The sequence below is a fragment of the Convolutriloba macropyga genome, chromosome 9, assembly GCF_964194025.1.
Source record: "Convolutriloba macropyga chromosome 9, txConMacr16.3, whole genome shotgun sequence".
In the NCBI taxonomy this organism is placed as follows: domain Eukaryota; kingdom Metazoa; phylum Xenacoelomorpha; order Acoela; family Convolutidae; genus Convolutriloba; species Convolutriloba macropyga.
The window spans coordinates 13549555-13576146 of NC_134476.1; the positions used below are offsets into that span (position 1 = coordinate 13549555).

At 36.3% G+C, this 26592-nt stretch overlaps 2 protein-coding genes across 4 annotated transcripts; both read right to left on the reverse strand.

The window, feature by feature from the left end:
* Positions 1–556: 556 nt before the first annotated feature.
* LOC142345624 (uncharacterized) lies at positions 557–10637 on the reverse strand. The gene is made up of 2 exons (XM_075397772.1): positions 10179–10637; positions 557–5879 (listed from the first exon to the last, which is right to left on the reverse strand). The coding sequence occupies exons 1-2, from the start codon at positions 10317–10319 to the stop codon at positions 636–638; spliced, it is 5385 nt and encodes a 1794-aa protein (XP_075253887.1). The 5' UTR covers positions 10320–10637; the 3' UTR covers positions 557–635.
* A 7537-nt stretch (positions 10638–18174) lies between these two features.
* LOC142346059 (uncharacterized) lies at positions 18175–26064 on the reverse strand. 3 transcript variants are annotated; one of them, XM_075398552.1, is made up of 3 exons: positions 25881–26064; positions 25290–25581; positions 18175–19825 (listed from the first exon to the last, which is right to left on the reverse strand). In XM_075398552.1, exons 2-3 carry the CDS (start codon positions 25545–25547, stop codon positions 18377–18379), a joined length of 1707 nt encoding a protein of 568 aa, XP_075254667.1. In that variant the 5' UTR covers positions 25548–25581; positions 25881–26064; the 3' UTR covers positions 18175–18376. The 3 variants fall into 3 exon arrangements, with proteins under 3 accessions (XP_075254667.1, XP_075254665.1, XP_075254666.1); XM_075398550.1 differs by having other exon boundaries at positions 25290–25640; XM_075398551.1 differs by having other exon boundaries at positions 25290–25640; positions 25852–26064.
* Between the last annotated feature and the right edge of the window lie 528 nt (positions 26065–26592).

The window sequence follows — 26592 nt, forward strand, 5'->3', positions numbered from 1 at the left end:
GAATCCTTTTGTCAACTTCCAGTGCCTGAAACTTCTATTTAGGGCACAGCCTTTTAACCCTCCAAGTTTGTTAGCACGTTTTACACGTACAATGTATTAGGATAGGAAAACTGAAATGAGGTTACAAAAGTGAGTGAATTTACTCGTGAAATATGGTACCGGTAGACGCCCGTTATTGTCTTGTTTGTGTTTTGTGTCAGGAAATTTATCAGTTATTTCAATGCGCTTTCTGGATCACTCTTTATGTTGGAATTTAATGTTCCGGGTACAACCCGGACGACATGGTTTGCGTCAGACCGGTCAATCTTGAATGTTATGATGATACGCTTTTATAATTTCATGCACAAGAAAAATTGTCAGTGGTCTCCAAGAGAGAAAAGCTGTTCACGAAAATAAAAATATGAATAATTCCAGGAGTAATTGAGAATATGACAGCTTAGAACGGTCGCTGTTGAACTAATTCTGGCTTTCTTTTATACATTTATGAATATTTGAGCTCTATTTTGGGTAAATATGCCTATAATAGAGTACGTTTAGAGCGTCTGCGCAACAAAACTTGTTCATTTGTAACAAATTTTTGATTATTAACAGGTTTTTGTTAGTGCATTATAAATTCATAATATATTTATTCAACGTTAAAATTCAGTCAGGTTAGAGGTACTGTATGATCCTTGATAATGGAATCGGGTATCTCTGTCTGCTGACTGCGGTCTACTTCTAGTCTCGTAATTCTGTTCAAGCCGTCTGTATCTGCTGTTCAGATTTCTATTGACGTCATTCAGCATAGAAGATTCCACTTCGCGTTGCTGAATTAAATCGCGCACGGAATTTTCCAGGTTACGTAATAGCGAGACCGTGTCCTGGTTGTCGTAGTTTCTAGTTCGAGAAACGTATGGTCCGTCTATGATACGCAAAATTTGTATAACGGCATTTCGGATTTCGTTTAGGGTGGTTTGTGCATCATTTCGGGATGAAATTTCACTTTCTTGAAGTTTGATTCTGTTTTCCAACCTTTCGATAATTTGTTGATAGTTGTCGCTGGCCAGCGTTTGTTCCTCATCGTCTGTTCCGGAAATGTCCGCATCACTTCCACCGCCTTTTGGCCACGTTTTGGATTTGACCTTCAGTGACTTTTTGCCCGATGCCGACGCATTTGTGGAGGTCAAATTTGGATTAAAGGTCACTTTTTTGTTAGCCATGCTTCGATTTCGTTTTTTGATAATCTCAAATGCAGTTTCCATTTCTTCAGCTAATGTTAAATCATCAGCTGACATTTTGATGTCCAAGTCTTCAGTCAGACGGTCAAAAGCGTATCTGATAGAGGTCATATCCTCGACCTCGTTTTCTTTTAGTTTCGCCATTAAAATTTCATTTTCCATTTCGAGTTGCTGGTTTTTAATTTCTAGCTTTTTCATGTCCGAAATGTCTGTTTGCAATCTACTGATCATTTCGTTTTGACCCATCAATTTTGCGTTTGCAGTGACCAAATTTCTTTCTAAGCTTTGCATTTTGGCCGATTCTGGGACGTTTGTTAAACTCATTCCAATTTCTGATAACTTTTTGAGTTCCTTTTGGAGTTGAGCAACTTTTGATTTCTCTTGATCAAGTTGCTGTTCCAGCAAATTTGTTGTCTGGTTATTGTTTTTGTAATTTTGTTGTCGTAAAGTTTGTATTTCTTCTTCAAGACCATCAATTTTGGCCTGAAGTTTTTCCTCTATAAAATCTCTGTCTTGAATTGAAGAGCCATCTTTTCCTTGATTTCGCAGAGATTTGATTTCGGCGCGAAGTTGTTTCTTATTTTCAATTAGTTTTGTATTTTGATCGATCAGGCTTAAAATTTGTTCTTGAAGTTCAGATTCTTTGCTCATTTTTGACGAGTTAGACTTTTGCAGTTCCGTTTCTAACACTTTAATTCTATTGGTCAACGAAATCTTTTCAACGCTAGGTGGTTCTGACAGACTTTGTTTCAAACTCTCGTTTTGAGATTTTCGTTTTTCAGCGTCTAAAGCGTATTTCAGCTCTTCACAATCATCCTCAAGTTTCTTAAGCATTTGCTGATAAACTTGAGCATTCTTTTCTCGACTTTGTTCATTTTGACTTTCTTGTTCTTCAATAGTTCGATGCAGACGTTCATTTTCTATTTGGAGTTTTGAAACTTTGTCCTCGAATTTCTGCTCCTTGAAATCGTGGTCATTTTTCAAATCTGATATTTGGGTTTTCAACATGTCAATTTCGAAAAGCAACTGGGCGTTATTGTCTAGGTTCTGGTACTCTACTGGCGGGGTGTTTAGTAAGCTTGGTGCCTGGAAACTTTCCAGAACTTCTTCGGTAAAACTTGGGATTTCCTTCTCTTTCTGAATTTCTCCTTCTTTAATTTCGGCTATTTCGGACTTCAGTTCTGCAACTTGTATTTCCAGCTCCTGGTTATAGCGTTCTATATCTTTCACAACTCTACGCAAACTAGAAACTTTTTCATTTACTTTTTTGTTGGCCAATTCGGACATTTTTACGGAACTCACGCTCGGATCAGGTTCAAACCCCGCACTGTTCAGTAATTCGTACAAGTTGGCGTGAATTTCGTTTTGTTCAGTCGTTAATTCATGAACAAACATTTCGGATTCGGAAAACTTTCGTTCGCGTTCGCTTCGTTCGTCCTCGTGTTTACTGTTTTGGTTCTCAATTTCAGCCCGGATCATTTTGACCATTTGCAACGATGGTTTTGGGTACTCAGGAGCCTTGTTCAGCGCTCGCAGGATTTCATAAAGGCTGACTTTAATTTCGTCAACTTCTTGTAACTGGTTTTCGTGCATGTTTTCAAGCGACGCTTTTAGTTGCTCAGTTGAAAGCTTAGAAAAATCGCTGAAAATTCCGGACGAAGTCGCGTTTTCACTATCCATTGTCGACATGTATGAACTCGCGACGCTCATTTGAGAACCCCGCAAATTTTGACTGCTTTTAGATCTCGGAAGTAATTTGGACGGTTTCAGGAATTTTGTCAGACTTCGACCCCGGCGTTGTGATTCTGGTTGTATCGGTGCGGGCGATTTCATGCGTTCGGTCAGCATTTCGATTTTACCTGCCAGCTCTTCTAACGACGCTGAAACAGAGTACTGCATGCTGTACTTGGTCAAAACTCGGTTTAAAATACTTTTGCAGTTCATAGCATCATCGTAGAAGATTTCACTATCACCTAAACGTCGAACCAACATTTGATTTTGGTTCCGTTCCTGCCAGCTTATGTCTTTTTCTCGTTCAAGCTCGCCGACTAGATCTTCGTACAAAGTTATTATCAAACTTTCTAAGTCTTGTGATTCGTCAAAACCGATTGTTCGGTGCTCCATAAATGCGCAAACTTTGGCTTTCGCTTGCTGTAATTCAACTTCCGCGTATGCGTCAACCGCCATTTTTCTGCCATCATTTTCGTCTGAAACTTGCTCATTTCGCTTTTCGGCTTCGATCGATTTTTGCCTTTTTATATCGTCAATTTCCGTTTGCAAAACGTCGATTGTTCGATTTAGGTTCTCAATTTGAAATCGACTTTCCGACTCATCATTTTGTTGAGCTGAGAGTAATTTTCTGATTTCGTTTTTCTCATCCGTGACAATTTGAAGGTCACTTTTTAAACTTTCAATTTCTTTAAAGTTGTCATTTTTGGTTGGTTCAAATTCTTTTCGATTGGATTTCTGTGCTTCCGACATTAAATGTTCAAACAAAGACGAAAGCGTGCTTAAAAACGAGCTACTTTTTCCTAGCCTAGTCCCAGAATCAAAGTTCGTCTCGCCAGCGTAGTAGCTAACAATTTCTTTACATTTTTCAAGCTCTTCAATTTGAGAATTTTCCACAGTTTCGTTTTCAGCTAATTGAATTTGCAAAGCGCGCACCTTTTCAGCTAATTTCTCATTTTCAGCGTTCAGCTCCTTCAATAGCGTATCTTTTTTGTCAATTCTGAACTTCAAAAACGATGTTAGGGACTTGAAAATTTCATTGATATCATCTTGATCACTTTTTCTAGACCCACCGAGAGCTTGATACAAACTGTCTAAATTTGTTATGACTTTCGATCGAAAGTTTGCAAAACCTTGTTCGAGTTTTTGATTCAGTTCCGTGTTTTTGTCCTCTAAAATTTTGATCTGCTCTTCTAATTGTTCAACCATAAAAGCTGAAGAATTTTCTTGATTTTGTGATGAAAAATCTGGTTCGTCTATGTTTAGTTTCATTTCAGTGTAAACGTTTTCGACCGTTTCTATCGTAACTATAGATTCTTCCGTCACATTACTGGGTGGTTTTTCAGCCCCGACGTTTTTGAAAGCCCCGGCTCGAATTTGATTTTGAATTCCGGCAAGCGAAAATTCCAAATCTTCTTTTTCCGATTCTAAAATTTCAATTTGGTGTTTTAGATACTCAATTTCTTGCAATTGATCAGAATTTTTTGAGCCATTGGTTAAATCGAAACGGCTTTGAGTTTGTTCATGTTCGGCTAAATTTGTCTCCAAGTTTCGAATTTGACTTTTGAGTTCTTTTATCAGAAGTTTTTGACTGTCAAATTCCGCAACATTTTTCCTCAGGGACTCATTCTCCTTTTGCAACGTTGCGACAATTTCTTTTTCTGGGTCAGATCTTTCTGTTTTTTGATTGGCTAATTTCAGTTTCAACTCCAAATCGCGTATTTCGTTTTCAGCTTTCATTTTATCACGAGCTAATTTTTCTTGCTCGGTTTTCTGCTTAGCTAAATCCGAGGTCAATTTAGCGTTTAATTTTTCCGTGTTCACCTGGTCTGAAGTTAAATTTTTGATTTTATCGTTAAGAGATTCAATTTCTCGTTTGAGTTTCGATACCTCTATTTTCAACTGTTCCGATTCGATGTTCGGGTCGTCAATTTCATTCACTTTCAGAGCTTTAACTCTAGAAATTTCAGTTTTAAGCGTGTTGTTTAAATTTTCGAGATCTTTAAGTTGTTTCTTTAAACTTTCTACTTGCTCTTGTAACTGTGATTTTTCGAAATCGTGCTCAGCGCTTAAGGAAATTTTGTTAGACTTTTTCCTCAAAATTTCCACCTCTTCTTCAAGTTCTTTGACCTTGACCTGAAGTTTGCCCGTATCCGAACCTTTTCCCCCTTTCAAATCGGAGGCTTCGCGAAGTCGCTTAGTTAAGTCATGGTTTTCAAACCCAGCGTCGCGGAGATCTTTCGTTAAACTTTCAATTTTCTTGTTTTTCTCTTGCTGTGAATTTTTCAGAACTCGAATTTCTAAATCTTTCTCGCCAAGTTTTTTGTTCATTTCTTTGACGTCATTTTCGCTCCGAAGTTTAAATTTTTCTGAAGATGTGTTCAGATCGTTGTCAATTTTGTTCAATTTGTTTGTTAAAGATATAACTTCTTCATTAAGTTTAGCCTTTTCATTTTCACATTGGGCAAGTTTCTTTTTGCTAGTTTCCAAATCTTGTATAACCTCTTTCATTTTACCCAGCAGACGCTCTTTGATTCCACTGGGCTGTTTTGAATCGGTGAAATCTGGCGCACCTTGTAAAACTGGCGCAGATGAAACATCAATTGTCGTCTCGAACGACAACTCGTCCTCGTCTACGATTGGCTGACGACTACTTTGATCACGCTTTGGCGTCTCGTTAAACGTAACCGACTTCTTTTGACCTCTAAGAGCGTTTCCTGTGTTTGGTTGATTTGGAGATTTTTTGAGTTTGAGGTCTTCGTTTTCAGATTTGACCATTTTGTACTTGGCCGCTATGACTTGAAGTTGCACATTGCTTTGATTCAGTTTCGACTGTAAATCGGTGACCAAATTGTTTAGGTATTTGTTTTCTGTTATCAGGTTAATTGACCCATCACTGTCCCCATTTAATGTGCTGTACTGGGGTACGGTTTCCTAAAACATTTTACAAGAAATATTTCCGGGAAAATTGTCGCAAGAAGTATATTTTTCGGTCTTGAGCGAAAACAAATACACAGGAAATGACACCGATTCTTTTACTGCATCTGCTAACCAGATTAATTTCTGTTGAGTTAAAATTGAGTAAGACTTTCATATTCAACCGCAACAAACCACAACATACAAATATCTCTGCTTCGGAAAATTATGATAAAGTCAAAATAATATCAATTTTAACAACTCGGCACAATTTATGTTTTGCCTTGAGCTCTGCTCGGGCTCATAAATGTTCGTCACAGTTGAAACTATTTTCAGAAAGTGAGAAATTTTCTATGACGAGCAAAAACACAAGCTTGCTAAACTGAAACCACAAAAAACTTCTCTAGGGAAAAAAGTCTCTTCAAAAAATAATCTAACAGATCTTTCGTCACTTAACAAAGACAAAATCTCAGATGAAAAATACTGTAACGAGCAAAATGTTAATATACCTTTTTTCATATTTCTGTGCTCAATGGCATCAACCCTGAGTGAAGAACTTCGATCTCCAATTTTCAAACTTTTTTGGCTAAAATTTTCTTCAAAAATGTTGTTGTTAGAAAGCAAAAAGCAAAACAATTGTGTTTTTTTGAGATTTCAATAAACAGAATGATGTTTCAGACAAATCGTAAAGACTATATAACCCGTATTGGGTTATGGAGTGTTACAGGCGGAATGAAAAGCATTTTACACTAAAAGAATCAATTCTCAAAAATGAGTGAATAGCAAATTGACGTTCTAAATAGAGTTTAGAGGTTTAAAGGAGGGATTTGATTAATAAATCAAGATGATGATTTGACTTTGGGGATAAAAAAGGACAAGAAAATCAGATGTATATATAACCAAAATCACAGCTAGAATTTCAAGATGCGAAAATTAGTTTTAGCACATTGGTTTATAGTTGAGGGTCGCGAGATATACCCGGTCTGGTTTGTTTCTGCATTCATTCTAAATATCGGTTGCAAGGAATACCATGTATAGAATGCATTTGCACTTTTTTAGGCATTCATTACACTTCTGATATTATAATCATTCAAATCAAGCTGCAAAACTTCACAACAATTAACTCTAGTGCTTGACTGGGTTTTGGCAAAGTCTGATACAAGCCTGGTTGTCCTCTCTAATTGCTATTGGATGTTTCTGTTGCATGCAAAACTCCTCTAGAAGTTGCTTCAAGTAGAGTGTTTCTTGAACTGATGCTGCCATGCCTGGTATTCAGCTTTTGATGATGAAAGAGCAACTGTGACCTTATTCTTGTGACGTCAATTGAATGTTGGAAAACGTCCATTGAATTCAAAGTAATAGCTGACTATCGTAGCAGTTAAAGTAGTAGCCCAAAGTAGTAGGTTTATTATATTAGTAGGTTAATTTAGTAGTTGATTTTCTGTCGTTCACATCTTCAGACGAGTGTGCATCACTTTTCACCACTGTATTATAATTAGCCTTTTCTGTGTAAGTAAGTCTCCAAATTTTTGTTCCCTGACGATAAAAAGTAAAAGTGATTTGCATCTTAGCCAGTGTTGATTGGTAGAAGCATTCATGTGTCTAGTCATCATTTGAATCTGAGAATGACCCGTGTGCTTGGCCAGACAAAAAAGTGATCCAAACATTCTCCTGTAGATCTTTTGTTTCAGAGGGTTTTGCTATGATCCATTTGAAGCCGCCCAAGCATTGTTTCTATGTAGCACTCTTTGTCGACTCTAACTTTGCCCTCTTCTTGTCTGATTCTAAGGCCCAGAAGCTACTGTAGTCTCCCTCTGTCTGTATAATGCTGCTTCAAGCGCTTTCTTGACGTCGGTGATCACTGTCATGCTTCTTGATGCTTATATGCTATCATGTCATAAGCGCTCTCGCGAGCGCGCAATAATCGTTCCCGCTTCTGTTGAATCCCTGTCTAAATAGGACGAAATTTACCAAATCCTTCTACCAGTTGTTAGCGGCCTGTTTCAAACCATAAACTTGTTTTCTCAGTGGGCATACTAATTTCTCTCTATCTGATCCTCAATGCTTTGAGCTTGTCCCTCTCTGCCCAGTGCCACCGGTCCCAGTCATAACCTTGGTTGGCTTTTTAGGCTGTTCTGGTCCTACATAGTCACCCTCCGTCACCGCAAGACGAGTTCTAAGTTCCCAAAATTTTCGGAACATTCTCTGCTGTTGTCACTTCGCTGCTGTTGTCACTTTTCTGAAACACTGCTGTATCGGTTTGCACCGGTGCAATTTCAAAGAAACAAACTGTCTCTGAGTGTGATAAGTCTTCTATGTCAATCTCTTCTGGTCCTTCATATAATGGTGCTGCTTCAACATTCGAGGTTACTCGTCGTCCTCTTTGTTGTGCTACTCCTATTTTGTTGCAGTATATGTGCTTGTACCTTTTGTTGCAGTTTTCCATTTGCAGTGATTCCTCACCCAGTGAGTCACTTGGTTTTGTGTTGTCAGGGATAGAGCACATTTGGGCCTGTTTTGATGATCAAATCTCGAACTGCTATCACCTTGCGTGAGTTGGGTATGAACACGAGGTATCCATCGTCACACGCCGTGTTACCCCCAAAATTTCTTTCCAGTGACTGAGGTTCATGTTTTGCTGAATTCTCTGTCTCTCTTCCTCGTGAAGACTGTGCAACCAAAAATAGATCGTTTACCAGTTGAAAGTTTAGGGTTTGTGCTTTGCATTAGCTCTGTTGCCCATCTGTCTTCTCCTGGTCTCACAGCCAAGTTTCTAATCCTCGCTGCGTAGAGAACTACTGATCCAGGCGTCATCTTGGGAAGTCATGAGTAAATGGGCAAAAATTTTACCATCACCAGCACAGCAATGTCCTGTTGTACTTCTCAGCTAACCCATTCTGTTGTAACTTCTCTTGTATAGTCTTATCCTGTAGAATACTTGTCTCTATGCAAACTGCTTCGAGAGAAACACCTTCGCATTGTCTTGTCTCAGCTTCTTGGGCGTCCCCATACTGAAAACAAACTACTTCCGTCTTACCAGTACTTCACACTTTGCCTTGAGCAGGTCCACAAAACAAACTTCGTGTACTTAAAAAAGCAGCACCGGAACTCTGGCAATTGTGTACTCTATTTGGTCCCATCATGTCTGTCAGGGTCCCCTCCAGCTTCTCTTCTGCGCGAGTCTCTGCCACTCTTTGTAGTAGACCACACCCAGTTGATGCAATTGACCCAATCGTCTGTGCCACTTCCTTGCCATGTCAGGTTTCACGCTGCTGGAACTTATCTTTTACTCTAGAACGCTGCAGGGTAAGTAAAATAATTTTTTTCTTGATTTAATTTTACCCGAGTTCCCTACTGGATTTTCATGCAGCTGTTTCCGTTCTCGAAAATGACGCTGTGTCCCTTCTCCGAGCATCTTGAAACCAAAAAGTGGTTTGAAGAAGATCTGGAGTTGGAATTAACCAAACTTATCATTGGAATTTACAAACTTATCAATGCTAGGAAAACAGTCTAACTTACACCTCTCTTTAACAGTGTCGCAACAAGGAACAAAAAAGTTTTTTTTTAAATTTGTTCCCAACATTTGTAGTCTTCCCAGAATAATTCTGGTGTACAAAGCTATTGCTCTTCTCCCTTAATTCTTTTTTTTTTACTTTTGCTTAAGAGACACGCAGATACAAGTTCGTCAAAAGTTGAATTCTCTACTGACCTTTCCTTTTTGATAAAGCTCAGAATGCATCCGTAGAAAGTGTTCGTGAAAATGTGCAGAAATACGCTAAATCTTTACAAGTTGCGTTATCAGCCCGTTTCTTACAAAGTTTCAGCGCATTTTAGCACAGTCCAGCGCATTGGTATGTGAGGTTGATCCGCTGATTGTTTTTGAAAATTCAGCGTATTTCGGAGCACTTCTCGCATAATTTACGGATAATTTTTTCACACTGGGATTCAGTTTTAACCTGAAAAAATTCATTTTTTTCCCTTTTTTTAGTTAATACTATTCAAGTCCATATGCTATTTATTGACGTGATTGCTCCTATCGGTATTATTTTCACGGATATCATTATCAATAACGAATTTAAAATCGCATGGAATTTTATGAGGTGATTTTGAACGAGGAGCGTGTTAATTTTAAATTTTAATCATAGCTTTCTTCCTTTCTAATATTTAATTCCATTAAAAGTGTGATCAGTTTATGAAACTTAGAGCAGGCTTCGTACCCGCCGAAACGACCAAATACTACGCTCATTAGGACTGTTTTGTAGCGTTTTTCAGCGTGAGTCGCGAAAGTGCAAATAATTTAATAAATTTATAACTAACCGCTGATGCTTTGAGTCGTACTATTTCCTGTTTGAGGAGTATGGCCGTGTCTGCATAGCATTTGATGATAAATATGGCGATGAAAAGAGCAACCCCAAGCAGAACTATTAAGTCCCATTCCCACAGCGTGAACAAAATCATTCCCTCAAACTTTTAAGACTGCAAGGGTGTTTAATTGTGCATTTGAAACTACCAAGGATAATTTTATGAGCAAAAATCTGGGAATTTCTTTCAATTTGTTGACATTATAAATTTGAAAAATTGAGTGAAAAATGATTGGAATAGGAATAGTCGTTTTCGTCTCGTATGTTTTCAAAATTTTAAGCACAAGTTTTGTCCAAATTAAAATGATCAAGATTTTTCTCTCAAATACGATACAGAGGTATTATTTATAAAAGTGCTGATTTTACTATTTTCATACTTATCTTTGTCTGTTGGCTGTTTTACTCTATGACTAAAGAAAGCTGGTTTACTTGAGAAAAAATTGTACAAATAGTTAAGAGAGAAACAATTAATGCAGTTTCTTGAATTTAATCATAACTTTTTGTATTTATATATGCACATAAATCTAATTCTATATTCTGTAACACAGAATTATTCAGCATACATATTTGTTTTTTTTCTTCATGGCCGGCTTTGTTCAACTAATTATTGGAATGTTTTAAGACCATATCAAAGTTTAGAAGCATGATTCATACTAATTAGATTGGTGACTTAAAAGTGCAAAATCAACAGTGAGGCCAGCCAGCACTGAAAACTATTGTTTACGTTTGTGAGGAGCCAGATAATAGACTTTAGAAAGATAAAAACATGTTGAACTCCTCTCTTAAAGCTGGAGTTTTGGGGAATGTTTGAGACACCGTCAACTGATGGTATAAAAAATCGGACGTAACTTCTCTGCGCTTGAGTTGTGATACAGGTTAGATAGCGTTTCAAAACTAGATAGCGTTTCAAAACTCCATTTCAAGATGTGTGAAAAAATTATTGTCTTCTAATCCCAGGTTTTGGTCCAGACCCAAATTGAGCTATGATTAGACCCAATCGAGCGCACATCCCTGTGTTCCCAGATCGAAATTACAGGGTCTGGAAAGCGGTTCGAGTGCACAATAGTCTGGACCATGGTCTGATTTCGGTCTGATCAGAGGTCAATTCGGTCTGGACGGTCTGATCATAGTCTTTATAGTCTGGACCATGGTCTGGGTTCGGTCTGATCAGAGGTCAATTCGGTCTGGAAGGTCTGATCACAGTCTTTATAGTCTGGACTTTGGTCTGGGTTCGGTCTGATCAGAGGTCAATTTGGTCTCGAAGGTCTGATTTCGAGTGCATTATTTTTTTCAATTTTTTTGTTTTTTTATTGAGGGATGTTGGCTCTGCCAAGAGGCAACAATAAAGCAGCGTTCCGATCAGAGACTCATCTAAAGTCCGATGACTCTGATCAGAAACAAGGAATCCAGCTGATAGCAAATGCCGGTCCCCTCAAAGGGAAATTTTGATTAACTGAAGACCACGACGGTCCTTGTGGAAAGCTGTCTAAGTTCATCCATTGAGTCAGAAATATGAACTAAGGGGTATGGTAAATAAAATTTTTTCTCAACAGTTAGGTTTCGTTTTCATTAGCAATATTTTCAGAATTGGCTTTTCCTTAGATGATTTTAATACTGCAAACACCAGTTTTTATGAAATGAATATATTATAGCAAAATGAAGAGATTTGTTCATAATTAAAATCTTTCTCTGTTCAGACTATTTTGAGCGCATTTGAGTGTGGTGATAGCTTGATTAAGGGCAATTGATTAATCTGGGCAATGGTCTGAAATTGAGTCTGGACCATGGTCTGAGTATGGTCTGATCACAGTCTGTTTATAGTCTGGACAATGGTCTGAATTTGGGTCTGATAATAGGCGCACTATAGTCTGACAGTTATCTGGGTTCGGTCTGATCAGAGGAGATTTTGGTCTGGAAAGTCTGATCAGAGGTCAATTTGGTCTCGAAGGTCTGATTTCGAGTGCATTATTTTTTTCAATTTTTTTGTTTTTTTATTGAGGGATGTTGGCTCTGCCAAGAGGCAACAATAAAGCAGCGTTCCGATCAGAGACTCATCTAAAGTCCGATGACTCTAATCAGAAACAAGGAGTCCAGCTGATAGCAAATGCCGGTCCCCTCAAAGGGAAATTTTGATTAACTGAAGACCACGACGGTCCTTGTGGAAAGCTGTCTAAGTTCATCCATTGAGTCAGAAATGTGAACTAAGGGGTATGGTAAATAAAATTTTTTCTCAACAGTTAGGTTTCGTTTTCATTAGCAATAATTTCAGAATTGGCTTTTCCTTAGATGATTTTAATACTGCAAACACCAGTTTTTATGAAATGAATATATTATAGCAAAATGAAGAGATTTGTTCATAATTAAAATCTTTCTCTGATCAGACTATTTTGAGCGCACTTGAGTGTGGTGATAGCTTGATTAAGGGCAATTGATTAATCTGGGCAATGGTCTGAAATTGAGTCTGGACCATGGTCTGAATATGGTCTGATCATAGTCTGTTTATAGTCTGGACAATGGTCTGAATTTGGGTCTGATCATAAGCGCACTATAGTCTGACAGTTATCTGGGTTCGGTCTGATCAGAGGAGATTTTGGTCTGGAAAGTCTGATCAGAGGTCAATTTGGTCTCGAAGGTCTGATTTCGAGTGCATTATTATTTTCAATTTTTTTGTTTTTTATTGAGGGATGTTGGCTCTGCCAAGAGGCAACAATAAAGCAGCGTTCCGATCAGAGACTCATCTAAAGTCCGATGACTCTGATCAGAAACAAGGAGTCCAGCTGATAGCAAATGGCGGTCCCCTCAAATGGAAATTTTGATTAACTGAAGACCACGACGGTCCTTGTGGAAAGCTGTCTAAGTTCATCCATTGAGTCAGAAATATGAACTAAGGGGTTTGGTAAATAAAATTTTTTCTCAACAGTTAGGTTTCGTTTTCATTAGCAATATTTTCAGAATTGGCTTTTCCTTAGATGATTTTAATACTGCAAACACCAGTTTTTATGAAATGAATATATTATAGCAAAATGAAGAGATTTGTTCATAATTAAAATCTTTCTCTGATCAGACTTTTTTGAGCGCACTTGAGTGTGGTGATAGCTTGATTAAGGGCAATTGATTAATCTGGGCAATGGTCTGAAATTGAGTCTGGACCATGGTCTGAATATGGTCTGATCATAGTCTGTTTATAGTCTGGATAATGGTCTGAATTTGGGTCTGATCATGAGCGCACTATAGTCTGACAGTTATCTGGGTTCGGTCTGATCAGAGGAGATTTTGGTCTGGAAAGTCTGAACAGAGATCATTTTGGTCTGGAAGGTCTGATCAGAGGTAACTTCGGTCTGGAAAGTCTGATCAGAGGTCATTTCAGTCTGCATAGTCTGATCATAGCTCAATTTGGGTCTGGACCTAAACCTGGGATTCGCCAAGACCGACTGAGAACTGAATTAACTTCCTATTCAGTCAAATTCCAGAAATACTGTTGAGCATACGAGTTTTATTTTCTGATGCGTTGTTTGAAGTTGGAAAGTTAACTCAATGCCACTCGTTGACAAATTTAGGGCTCAAAACATTTTTTAGGCTCATCCAACAATTTTTTGATTGTTTAAGATACGATAGGACGCGTCCCATAAAATATTTAGTTTTGTTGAAAACATAATTGCTTTTTCGACGGATTAGAAGACCGCCCAAAAATTTTTACATAAAGCAAATTCTGCTGCCAGTAGTTTACTACATGATCAAAATTCTCTTAAGCAGAATTTTATCTTGTCACATCTGAGTGAGATAAATATTCATCTTTCTGTTATTTGTGCCGAACTCACTTGTGGGGGGGAACTATATACTCAAGTGGGTTTTTTTGTTCAGATTTTTTGGCCGATCGATATATTCATCGGCCAAAGAGTTCAAAATTAAAAAGATTTTTTTTATTTTTGTTTTTTCCCAGATATCGAGGATTGAAGTTATGTGGGAACACAGGATATTTGTTCATTTTTAGTGTGATTTTTCTTCAAATTAAAATATTGGCTATAAAAATAGTATTTCAAATTTAAATTTCACGCCAAAAATGAACCAATTTTTTGTTCCTAATAGACTAAAAGGCAATAAAAAGACACTATCGAGTCACCTAGAGACAAGTCACTTTCCATCTCGAGGATCCGTTAATGACAAACCTCTTTTACAGTCAATAGAAGCCCGATGAACAAAAAAACGTTTTCAAGGAATCGTTCACGTTTTTTTTTGCTTCGACTCTGAGTTTTCGTAAATTTAAATGAAAATTTGAATTTCATTTTGAGGTGTCACTAACTTTTGGACACCTAAGGCTCTGACTCATTGACTAACAGTGCAATATGTTCCGTTATGAGCATTGAGTGAACATATCTAGTGCTTTGAGTGGACAGCTAATGGCTGTTAAGACTTTAGAAATAATTTTTCGATAATTTTTTGAACCCCAAACAATCAGAAATTTTTTATGTGAACTGTTAGTCAATCTCGGTTTTGACGGCAGTCACTTGTTTTCTACTGCAACTAAAATTAACCTGGTTAGCAGATTTATCTTCTAACTATTGTTTATATGACTTCAATGACAGAAGATTTCAAAAAAAAATTTATAACTTTTTGGAAATTTTCGTATTATTGTTACTTTTGAAATCCTATCACATTATCCAAATATTGATGGCTCCCATTGGCTTGAAGTAGACGTTCAATCGATCACGTATAAAGTTTTCTGAGTAAAACTTATTATTATATTGGCTTCGACATTTTCTTCTCGAACATTTCTACTGAATTTTTGGTTTTTGCTTCTTTTTGTTGTTGTTTTCATAGTCATTAGACTTGTTGTGATGTCATATTGATTACCTTTGAAGCACAAACATTTCTGTACTCCCATCGGGTTATATTCGACGTATTTAATAACTTCCGTTTAAAGCTTTTGAGTTTAATGTCTGTTAAGACTTTAAAAAATTTTTTTTCGATTTTTTTTTAACAATCCTAATTTTTTTTTCGTGATATGTTATTCAGATTCAGTACTAGAAGATTTCCGTGTTGTTCTACTGTAGCTAAAATTACTCTGGTTAGCGGTTTTATCTTCTACTTATGGTTTTAAAATTTCAATACCACTAGATTTCATAATTTCTTTTAAGTTTTCTGGTACCTTTTCTTACTTTTGGATTCTTTTGAAATTTTGTCGCATTATCTTATTAATGATAGTTTTCATTGGTTTGGGGAACAAGTTCAACGGATCATGGATAAATCTTTCAGAGAAGAGCTTATGACTTAGTTTGCTTTGACACTTTCTTCTGAGACTTTTCTACTAAATTTTTGGTTTCTGTCTGTCTTTGTTGTTGTTTTCATAATCAATAATTTGGTGTAAGGTCGTTTTGATTGAAAATTTGGAAAGCAAACGAACTTTTTGTCCCATCGAGGCATAATTCTGCGTATTTGCTGGCGTCCGTTGAGAACTAATGATTTCAATGGCGCTGAAAATACTAGTTTTCTTTGAAATTTCGAGCTTCTAATGAATTTTTTCACATTTGCTGATTTTTTGAAGATCAATTAATTAAAAAGAGGAATCCCATTGCTCTTAAAAATCAATTGAAAACAGAAAGTATATTTGTGAAAGGTTCATTTTTTAATGCCTTTGACACTTTTCTCGATTATTTTTTTTCCTGAATTTGCTGTTTTTGCCTGTTTTTTTTAGATAGCTGTTATTGCCCACAGGTCTCATAAGATTGTAATTGAAATAGCATAAATGATGTTACTGGAAGCACTCAATTTATAGCGAAATGTGTTGATATTTTTGATATACATGTTCAAATATTTTTTGTTTGAACGGAAAATACTTTCAGTTTTTGTTGTTCTTTTCGTCAAACTCTAACTTATTTTCATCGATGAGAGGTCTCATCCATTTTTTTTTATTTAAAAAAACACATGTGCTGATTTTATTTGTCACTGATGTTTCGTTTGGTGGAAAGTGTGCGTTTTTAAAAACGTTTACTGAGTGGACAATCTCTGTGTTTCTTTTTCTCTTATTTCAGAACAATCGCGTATTAACACATCCCAATGGTTTTCAGTTTTGGCCCAAGCAAACCTATTTAATCTCTCAGTATAAATCCTTCAAATGAGTTAGTGGAAACAACAATTAATTCAAAATACATAATGTTCAGATAATAGCTAATGATTTTAATGGTAGCAATAGTTTGTGTTTTCGCAAATCGTTTATAATTTTTTGAGTTTTTCTTTATTTGATTTCTTTGGCTTAGTTTAAACAAAGACAAGTCCTTTTGTTTTTGTACTGATTCTTAGCAATTTATCAAGGATTATTTAGTTAAAAGCTAATGATTTTTAAGACTTTTGAAATTTCTTGGTTTAAAAAACGTTGATTAATTTTTGAATTTCGCCTCATTGTTCGTTCTCTTGTCGACTTGTCACTTAGTCTTATTAAGAAAACTTTCCATCTGCTGTTTAGTTTGGAAGAAGTAAATTTGTGTAGTTAATGCTTTACCTGATTTCATTTGGATGTTGTTTACTAGGTGCTTTTACAATTAGATATTGAGTTTTTGCCGTTATTTTTTATAGTTTTGCTTATTTTGTTTGTTTTTATTGGCAATTCTTGTGAGCGCTGTAAGGAAGCATGGCATTATGTAATTCAAATATTAGTTTGGGTGTGAAGCAATTTTTTTAAAACTCAAACATACGTTTTTGTTATCTCTCTTCATTTGGTTGACAATTAAGTCAAAAATGTAGATGAGCTCGGGTCGGAACATGATGTGCAAACGCACATTAATGAGCCTCCTTGTTTCATTGAATAAATTCCGACATGGCATTTTAAAAGACTGTTTTTTTCTGATTCTCAATAATCATTCTAGAAGTGGATCTTTGATCCGGTAGCTGACATCACTTCTTTCGCTTTTTTTAGAATTTTGCCATGAAACATGGTCACACTTAGGGTTTTGAAAAAATTCCTAGTTGAAGTCGACAAATAATTGTTGCATTGTCGAATCCAACAACTTCATAGTGATTACTTCTATCTTATCCACTCTGCAACGACAAAATTGTTGTTGGGTAAGATCTGATATGGGAAAGCGAAGTTTCATCGTTTCTGACCTGATTATTTTCTTATCGGATCTGATGCATCCTCTTACTGCCATATAAATTGTGAGCGCGCGTGTGCGCGTATGTGTGTGTGTGTGTGTGAGGATGTGTGTGTGCGTGTTTGTGTGTGTATGGTTGTGTGTGTTTGTGTGTGTGGTTGTGTGTGTTTGTAAGTGTGCATATGTGTGTGAGAGTGTGTGTGTGTGTGTGTGGTTGTGTGTGTTTGTAAGTGTACATATGTGTGTGTGTGTGTGTGTGTGTGTGTGTGTGTGTGTGTGTGTGTGTGTGTGTGTGTGTGTGTGGTTGTGTGTGTTTGTAAGTGTGCATATGTGTGTGTGTGTTTGTGCGTGTGTGTTTGTGTGAGTTCTTGTGTGTGTATGCGTTTGTGTGTGTGTGTGTGTGTGTGTGTGTGGGGGGGGGGGGGAGGGGGTTGAGGGAAACAGTCTGAGGTTTATGTTGAAGAACCATCGGCAAAAGTAACCTAGCACCAACCTGGTTTTCAATTTAACTTTGTCTGCAATTTAGCTTAACTTTGACTGCAGGAACTAAAGGAGAGGAACAAAACTTTACAGCACAATTCTGCTCAAAGGCAAAAGCCCAAAAGCAAATTTAATAAAATTTAAATTCAATTACTGCAGATTCTATCATCAGCAAAACCAGGAACAGACAAACTTAGATAGTTTTTAGTTTTGAATTTTTCTATTTGTGTTTTGGATTTTGAATTTGTGTACTGGCGCGCTAGTGGGGGGGGGGGGGGGTGCTGAGGGGGTGTTGAGGTGGGCGGGGGGGTGCTGAGGGGGTGTTGAGGTGGGCGGGGGGGGGGGGTAAAATGGGAATCTTTGTCATATCAGCGCGCAGGATTGCACTTCGATTCGTCTCGCTATCGCATCCCTAACGCCTCTAGAACTCCTCTAGAATGCCTCTACCGAATACATACTCTATATGTTTGTCTGTTTTTTTTTTAACTGTTATCCTTCTCAAATGGTGAATTAAGCAAATTCGCACTATAACGTTACTTTGAACAAAAGTAACAAATTAGGACAGTTGTTGAGAACATTGTTTTAATTTTCAGTCTTTGAGAAGGGTCGCATTAATATGCATAACCCCGATCAATCTCGGATTGGCTTGTTGGAAGATCAAACTATCCTTCGACGGCATAAAATGAACAAAATTGCATCGAAATCCAACATCAATTTCCTGATACGGGTTCAATTCAGTTCCTTCCATAACCCCTTTTGAGTTATAATCCGATCTAACTTTGTAAACTTTGATTATATTGTTGTTCGCATTCTCCACCCCAAATAGATAGTAAGATTTGGGCAAGAAATTGACCAAAGCTATCGAAACTAGTTCAGTTTCCCCAAGATCAAAACTCCATTGTAGAAAATTTGGAAGTAACTTGTCCATATTTTTCCATTTTATAACCAGCAACTTTTTACCTAAATCTCCAGTAATAACAATCAGCTCCTTCGAAATAGTTATTGTCGAAAAGATCGCGCTAACATTAATCTGCTTCTCAATAGCCTGCGTATGAATTAATGTGTTGTTTTCATAAACCGCAATTTTCAAAGGGTTCGAATCAATTTCTAAAACCACCAAATATTTATCGCAACCCAATAGCCGCCATGTTGAAATTTGCCCCAATGTCGAGCCCTCTAGCGGCAGTTTTCGGCATGTTTTTAAATTCGAGGAAAACAATGAGTGAATTTCTTTCATGCCTTTTTCGTTTTCGAGAACAGCATACAGGCCTATATTGCTAATGCAAATATCTAGTGCTCTTGAGCCGTCAATTCTAAGTTTTTGCCAGTTTAAAATGCGTTTAGAAACGACGCTATTTTCGCTGTTTAACTCCAAGATAAATATAGCCTGGTTGCTGTTTTTGGACCTGCCCAACCAGAAAATTTGCCCGGAATGATCAAAGCAAGGGTTGTTTATGAAGGCAACTTCATTACCCAATTTTGTTCGTTGGTTGAAATCGTTCGGTAGCAATTTAAACTCGCCAAGCCTGGCTTTGCTCGGGGTTCGTTCAATACCCTCTTCAATGTACGTACCTTTTCGTTTGCCCAAAACTTTGTTCAACTCCGAAAAACTGTCTTTTGCGGTCTGAACTGAAACTTTTATCTGATCTAACTTGTCAAGCGTCGCTTCGAGAATTTCTTGTTTCTCTCTATTTTCTTGCTGCAATTTCGTAAACTCCAATTTGAACGCTCTTTCGGAACAAGTTAAGAGTTTCTTCTCCAGCTCATCAGTGTTGGTTGATTTCAAATTTTTGTTCAAAACATCGTGAGCATCGTTTAATTCTAAAGTTGCAAGGATAAAGTTTTGCTCTGCTGCTGTCAATTTTGGTATCCATATTTCAAGTTGTTGTTTCCTGAATAGTGATAGTGGGACCACGAAATGTTCCGAGTGGAATTTTTCCCAGGAATATTGGCTGATTTCCATTTTACACTCCTTGCAATAAAATGGGTTGCATGCGTCTTTGGCGGTAGATTTCTCAGAATCTTTTCTCTTCATTTCCTAAACATTGAAAAGAACAAACTTTGACGTCCTTTAATAGTACACACTAAATGAAATTAAGGTAGTTTTGCCATTACAGAGTTAAAGTAAACGTCTGTTAAGGTAAATTTAGGGTAAAAGTTACTCTAACCTTATTTTGAGTTAAACCTTAACTCAAATTTTACCTTAAATAAAGTTAATGCTAAATAAGTAATTTTCACGGATTTTACGCCATATTAAAGTTACTACGCTATATTTCACTGATTTTTATGCAAAATTCGTAAGCAAATTTGACAATATTTGTCTCCTGCATCAGTGGTCTTATCTAATTTCCGTTGATAATATACAAATGCAATTTGTCAGAAACGACAATGTGAAGAAAATAAATGTGCCTCAAGCTTCTCAGTAGAAATTGGAGGATCAGACTTTCGACCTCTTGTGTGGCTATTTTAGATTAGACAAAATAGATAGTTCCCTTTTCATTTTCAAAACTTTTTTTGCCTCCAGAATTAAGAGAATGAAGTAAAGATATTACATGCTAGGTTTCAGTGAGGCTTTATAATTTTTTAGGAATGGAGCTGAGAAGAAACTTCAGAGGTTTAGATTGAAAAGACATGGAATAAATCAAGTTCAGAAGTTGACTGATTGATGAATTGGTAGTTTTTGACGCCTGAAGCTGCTTGTTTTGTTTAAACAGCTTGATTTCAAATCAGCAATGTATAAACAAGTCGTTCAGGTCATTTGATTGTTCTAATAAAATCAAAACAAAAAACCGTCCGTTACGCAGTCATATTTTCCGTACTCTTTAGCAGCAGTTTGAAATAAATCGTTGTTCACGCGTTTTGATTCGAGTAGTTGCTAAAAAGGAGTAACTCAAACCTGCTGTTTGTTGTGGTTCACGCGTTTTAGATTTTAGAAATCCCAGAGTAACTCTGATATCAAAGACGAGTTCAAATTTAACTAATAGAGGCAGAGAATTCTTAACTTGTTGTGAAATGAGTTTGGTCTTTTTGAGAGAGGAAAGATAGAAGATAGAATGTCGACAGCCATGAAAGAGATACTTTCGAAGCCGACAGTAGAGATACGATAGTTTTACTTGATTATTCAGTTGAGAAATTGGGATCTTTTGATAAATTCCAAACTGATTGAAAAAATTGAACTAATTTTCAAAGCTGAAAAATGTAATATTTTGTGATACGGTTTTCTTTTTGCATTGAGATACGCCAGATGATTTTTGGGAAACTGAGTTGATTAATAGCCTGAGGCAATACAAGGGTGGTGACGCTGATTAGTTTTGATGAAAACCTTTCCACCAAGTTTAGAATTTTGGATGTTTATCCCCGACTATTAGCCTAAGGTAAATACAAAATGAAAAAATGTCAAGAGTGTTCTTTCAAAACTTTCAATCACTCGCAAAATAATCATAAAACCACTAAATGAATAAAATATTTTTTTTAGAGCGCCGATGAATGAGGCTACGAGAAAAAAGAACAAATATTAGTTACAATCAAAACTCGATGTCCATGTTTAGAAGAGACATAAAATTAAAATGGCACCATATAACATCTAAACTAGTTAAATCAACCTGTACATTACCAAAAAAACTATGAGACTTGTCTTCAATGAGACTCCTAACAATTGGAAAAAAACTTTAGAAATGAAAAACTTCAAAAAAAGTTTCCATTTTCGAAAAACTTTCTTTCGTAAGTGATTCAAGCCCTTAGGTATCAAATGGAATCGTTAAAAGGTTCATATAGAGCACAAGATGTATATTGAGGAAGCAATTAGGAAATGTTAAATTATAACTCTTAAGGAAGAAATTCAAGCCTTTCATTATCCAGATGTCATTCGACCACAAAATGATCGACAAAGCCTGCAAAAATTCTCAAAATAATCAAATAATTAATCAAGAAAAAGGTGTCACAATCCTTTAAAGGATCATCTATTTTTTTTAAAATGAATAATTTCTATAGCGCATATTTTTAGTGCCAGAGCGACCTCCTCAATAAAAAAGTTTTCTGGCAAACAGGCAAAGTTTAACATCGAAAGTTTCACAGTTGTCTGAATTTGCTTGTTTTAAAATAAGAATGCTTAGTGTCAAGGTCGAAAAACCATCAGTTGAAAGAAAACGGTTGAGAATTGGATTCTAGTTTACTCACTGAAATTAAGCTATGGCCAGTACTTTTAGAGAATTAGATGAAGATAATAAAAAATGACAAAGGTCAAAAATCCGTTAATTTATTTCAAAACAATTTTTTCGGAAGTCATGAAAACCATTAGCTTCGAAACAAAAACAAAAAATTGTAACTACATAGGTATCCAAATGGGCTCCTCTGTATTGAAGATAACAATTCAGAAGACTATTGGAAACACTAAACACTGAGACAGAATTCAAAAATTAACAATCTATTTTCTACGAAACAAGAGTTTTGAAAGCTTTTAGACTATGATTTTTTAAAACCATTAAAACTTGAACAATCAACTGAAAACTTTTTGGATTTTCATTGGGATTTCATTTGATTATCAGTGATTCGTCTTTATAATGGTTCTATCTGAAAAAGATAAAAAAAACATGAAACGTTGACCAGTAAAAAAAAAAACTGATAAAATCTCTGATGAAAAGAATTAGTGTAAGACAAAAAGACATTAGTCAAAAGATATAACCAACAAAGAATAAACTTCTTTTCTGCAAAATTGTTGTTCACACCTATCGATAAGAACACAAATCAGATAAATTCAAAATCAAGAACAGAAAGATGGGAAGGTTCAAAAGTCCTTTAAGTTTCGGAAATTATTTTATATGGAAGTCAATAAAAGCATTAGCTATAATTCGAAAAAATAGGTTAGTCCATGAAAACATTCAAAGGAAATGTTTGAGATCTGTGATAATCTACATAGTCTGAGGGATTACAAAAAGAACAACAACTACAGTTTTTTTTTTAAAAAAACTGAAGTTTCTATTAATTTTTGCGAGAAAACGTTTTCGGAGCCGTCGAAACCAAAAGATACTCGCCAAAACCTCGATTATCTTCAACTGCGCATTCTTGAGATTAAACTACAGGTCGACAGAAGAATGATATCTCGGATGCGTAGGCCAGAACTTCATTGTTATTAGACATCACCCATATAGATCAGACCTATTAGATATAAAACTGAAAACACGGTATAACTTTATTTGTTCCAATTAAAGAAACAAATTGGATTTTTGATGAGTCAGATTAAGCCATGTGACTGCAGAAAGAATAAAAAGAAGTGAAAACAAAAGAACTCAATTTAATTGTTCTCAAAAAACACTGTGAATGCATTAAATACAAAGTGCTCTTTTTCAAACACAAACATAATATGTTCGATGGAAATCAATTTCATGTACGTGGGACTTGCCTCAATTGAACTTCGATTTAAAATTATCGATTTGAAATACATCTTGCGATCTACCGCCCTCTATCCTGTGACAGTGATCTTGTCGTTAGCAGTTAACATTAACAAAAAAATTTTAAAAAAGGTTATTTAAAAAAAACATCGTGCCTCAATACAATCAGAACAACTCTTGATTATCAGATTCCTCGAAATGAACAAAATCAGCGCTGATAAACGTGATAAATTTTCAAACTAAACTAGCTTTCCAAACTAAATACGCAATTGTCACAATTGATTCCCAAACAAAAATTTTGGTATTTGAAGTATCTCAATATATTCAAAGCAAATCATGCATTTATATACAAATCGAGTTAAATTAGCAAAAAACGGGCTATATATAGTTTCTATAAGACTGGTTTGAAAGCAGAAACTAGAATGTCTCTCCTTTTGGAGTTAAAAAAATTATTCAGCAGTTCTCAGGTTTCTACTTCTGGCAAACCTAAATTATGAAGGCTAAGAAATCATGTTTGGCACATTTTTTGATGAGAATTTTTGAAATTCAAAAAATTTAACAACATTTCACCAAAAAGAAACTCGGATCAAACCATTCAGACGCCCTCTTCTATCTTTTAGGTTAAAACCACTGACACGTTTGTGTACAGTTCTGAAAATTTTAAACAGTGATAAATCGCCCCAGAAAATTATATTCAAAAATGTCTTTTTAATTCTATCTTCTACGCTGAACGGGCTTTTTAATGATACCATTCACAACTCTCTACAAAGAATATATCGATTGTCGACAACAAAAAACCCATTTGGGTATATAGTTTCTCCCTCCCTTCTAATGTGGGTTGGAACGACAAAAAAACAAATGATGCTTTTTTTCTCACATATATTTATGTTACACATGATCTGGCGTTGCTACCCTGTTAGTTAAGGTTTTTTGATCTTTACATTTAAATTTTGGTTTTGATAAGTCTTAGGGATTCGCCAAGACCTCCAAAGTTCTTCATGCAACTTTAAGGCAGCGGGCAATTTGCTGTGCCTATTAATACTGAGTCCTACTTTATTTTTTTTTAAATTTTGTTTAAACAAGTTTAACAGCCAAAGCATTGTAATGAGAGAAAATATTCACTGGAGTGTCAAAGGGAGATCATTTTTGAGGTCATTTTAAGTTCTTGATTAAGTTCAATTGTGCATCCTTGTCAGGGCCACTTGGGACTTGATCAACCAAATCTTCAGGAATAAGGCCATAAACAGGGTACCCTGAGTTTGAAGCAAATTTAAGGGACACTTTTTGTGTCTCAGCAATCGTCAGCAATCTTCTCAATCAAATCCGACATCATGTATTGACTTCCTTCCCGGTCATCCGCTGTACTTTTGTGGTTCGGCATTACTTAATTGAGCTCCGGTTCAAATTTCTTCCTTTTTAATCAAGAGTTTTTTAAGCGATCTGTACAAGTCTGATAAAAGTTTTGATACTTTAGAAATGAAAAACCGAAGAAGCTACGACAGTGCCATAAAATACTGACAGAAGGAACAGGCAGAATATATAGCTAGGAAAGTGCTAGTAAGAGAACAAGAAGAACAATTTGACTTAGTTATCATATTTGTTCGCCCTTCGTACCCGCGATCTACCGCCCTCTATCCTGTGACAGTGATCTCTCAGGATTAGAGATATTTGTGGTATGGGGTGGTCTGTTCAGAGGTTTTTAAATAGGTCCGCCTTTTCAGAGGCCAGTTTAGACTGGTAGAATCTCATCAGATCAGAGACCAGTTCAAAATATGATGCGGTTGGATCAGAGGTCATTTCAGTCTGTAGCTATCTGATCAGAGATCCTTTGAGTCTGATGCGGTCTGATTAGTGGTTATTTCGGTCTGGGGCGTTCTGATCAGAGTTTGGTGAAGCAATTCAGCATTATTTGTTCATAGTTTGCGACGCAATATCAACAACCCCCCGGGTTCTCATTGTAGCGTTTCTGTCCGAATCTATGGTCTCATGATTCGACATAATCCGCTCATGTATAGTCCAGATTGTGTATCAAACACATTAAAAGACTGGGAGGGTACGGCCAGACATTAAATTGTGTTCATACTTCTACCACCTCACCCCGGGCAGAGTACATACCTCGATAATACCCCTGAGCACAAAGTTTTTGGCAATCTGCTCCAAAACTACCCCACCCAAACTGGACTTGCAAATAGCACAACAGGGGTAGTTGGCCATGGCGAGCAACCCAGTCATACAAGTACGCGGGGGTCCACAGAAGGTGTGTCCGCATGTCAATACAAGAGGGTTATCGTAGATCTCTTTGCAAATGATACACTCCAAGGTCAATTCGTCAACTGTGAATGTGGGTGATTGTGCTTCGGTTCCTTCGGCCATCACTGATGCTTGATAAACTGGACTTCGTTGAATTCTCAGTAAAATATATTTTTTTGCCGATTTTTGTGAAGATTATTTTTTTGAATTACGGTTCTTTAGATGAGACCTCGACTTGTGAGAAAACTGAAGTAATTGGTCATTGTTTTTAGAGAAAAAAATAGGATTGAGATTAATAGACTAAGTTTTGAGACCTCTGAAATTGTTGAACACCATAAATAACCTAAGAAATGTATTAAACAGACACCCCAGACTCATCGCACGTACCAACAAGTTTTCGTAAGTGTTTTCCCTTATAGCCGAGGACTCATCCAGCGCATGCGACACTTTTTGCACCTTTAATTCCTAAATAAATAATAAACAAAACTTTCTGCTCAACCGAAAGCTAATAATTCTGATCGGCAGATCGAATGGCTACTGCAGATTTGTTCAATAAATGTCGCTTGTTAAAGTTCAAATAGAAGTGCATTCTTTTCATTAGTTTTGAATTGATGAAATAGATGGGCCAACTTTGTTGAGCGCTATTACAAGCAGAAATTAACCAACTACCGGACAAACCTGATATACTTCTTGAATTATGCTGAAACAATGCATAATAGTTTGCTTAAACAACTATTTGGTATGAAAATAAACAAAATTTAACGTTATATAGCATATTGACCCCATAAACAAAAATTTATGCTTCGAGAAAGCACCGATTTTGATGTTGCTTCTTGAGTACTTCAGATTTAAATGAAACACTTTGAAGATCTGAAACACGAGAAATTATTCGAACGACGTAAATTCAGTTTCAAGTCTCTTCAAGTTTCAAAATGCACTTTTCACGTGTATATAACCCTTTGGTTATATTGTAATTCAGCAAAGCTGACTTTTAGAATCTTTTGAAACTTTCTTTTCTATATCATATGTATCTTTAGTCCAAACCCAAGGTCATGTTTGCAAAAATTTGCAAATTAACTTACAAACTTTGTAAATTACTGTATTGTATTTGCAAAGTTGACATTAGGTTTGGACTAGGGATAGTTATTTTTTCATATATTTTTATTTG

Coding starts and splice junctions, on each gene's coding strand:
- LOC142345624 (XM_075397772.1), bottom strand. CDS start 10,319: ATGATTTTGTTCACGCTGTGGGAATGGGACTTAATAGTTCTGCTTGGG. Junction 5,880..10,178: donor TACGACTCAAAGCATCAGCG/GTTAGTTATAAA, acceptor AAAATGTTTTAG/GAAACCGTACCCCAGTACAG.
- LOC142346059 (XM_075398552.1), bottom strand. CDS start 25,547: ATGGCCGAAGGAACCGAAGCACAATCACCCACATTCACAGTTGACGAA. Junction 19,826..25,289: donor TGCTCAGGGGTATTATCGAG/GTATGTACTCTG, acceptor TTCAATGTTTAG/GAAATGAAGAGAAAAGATTC.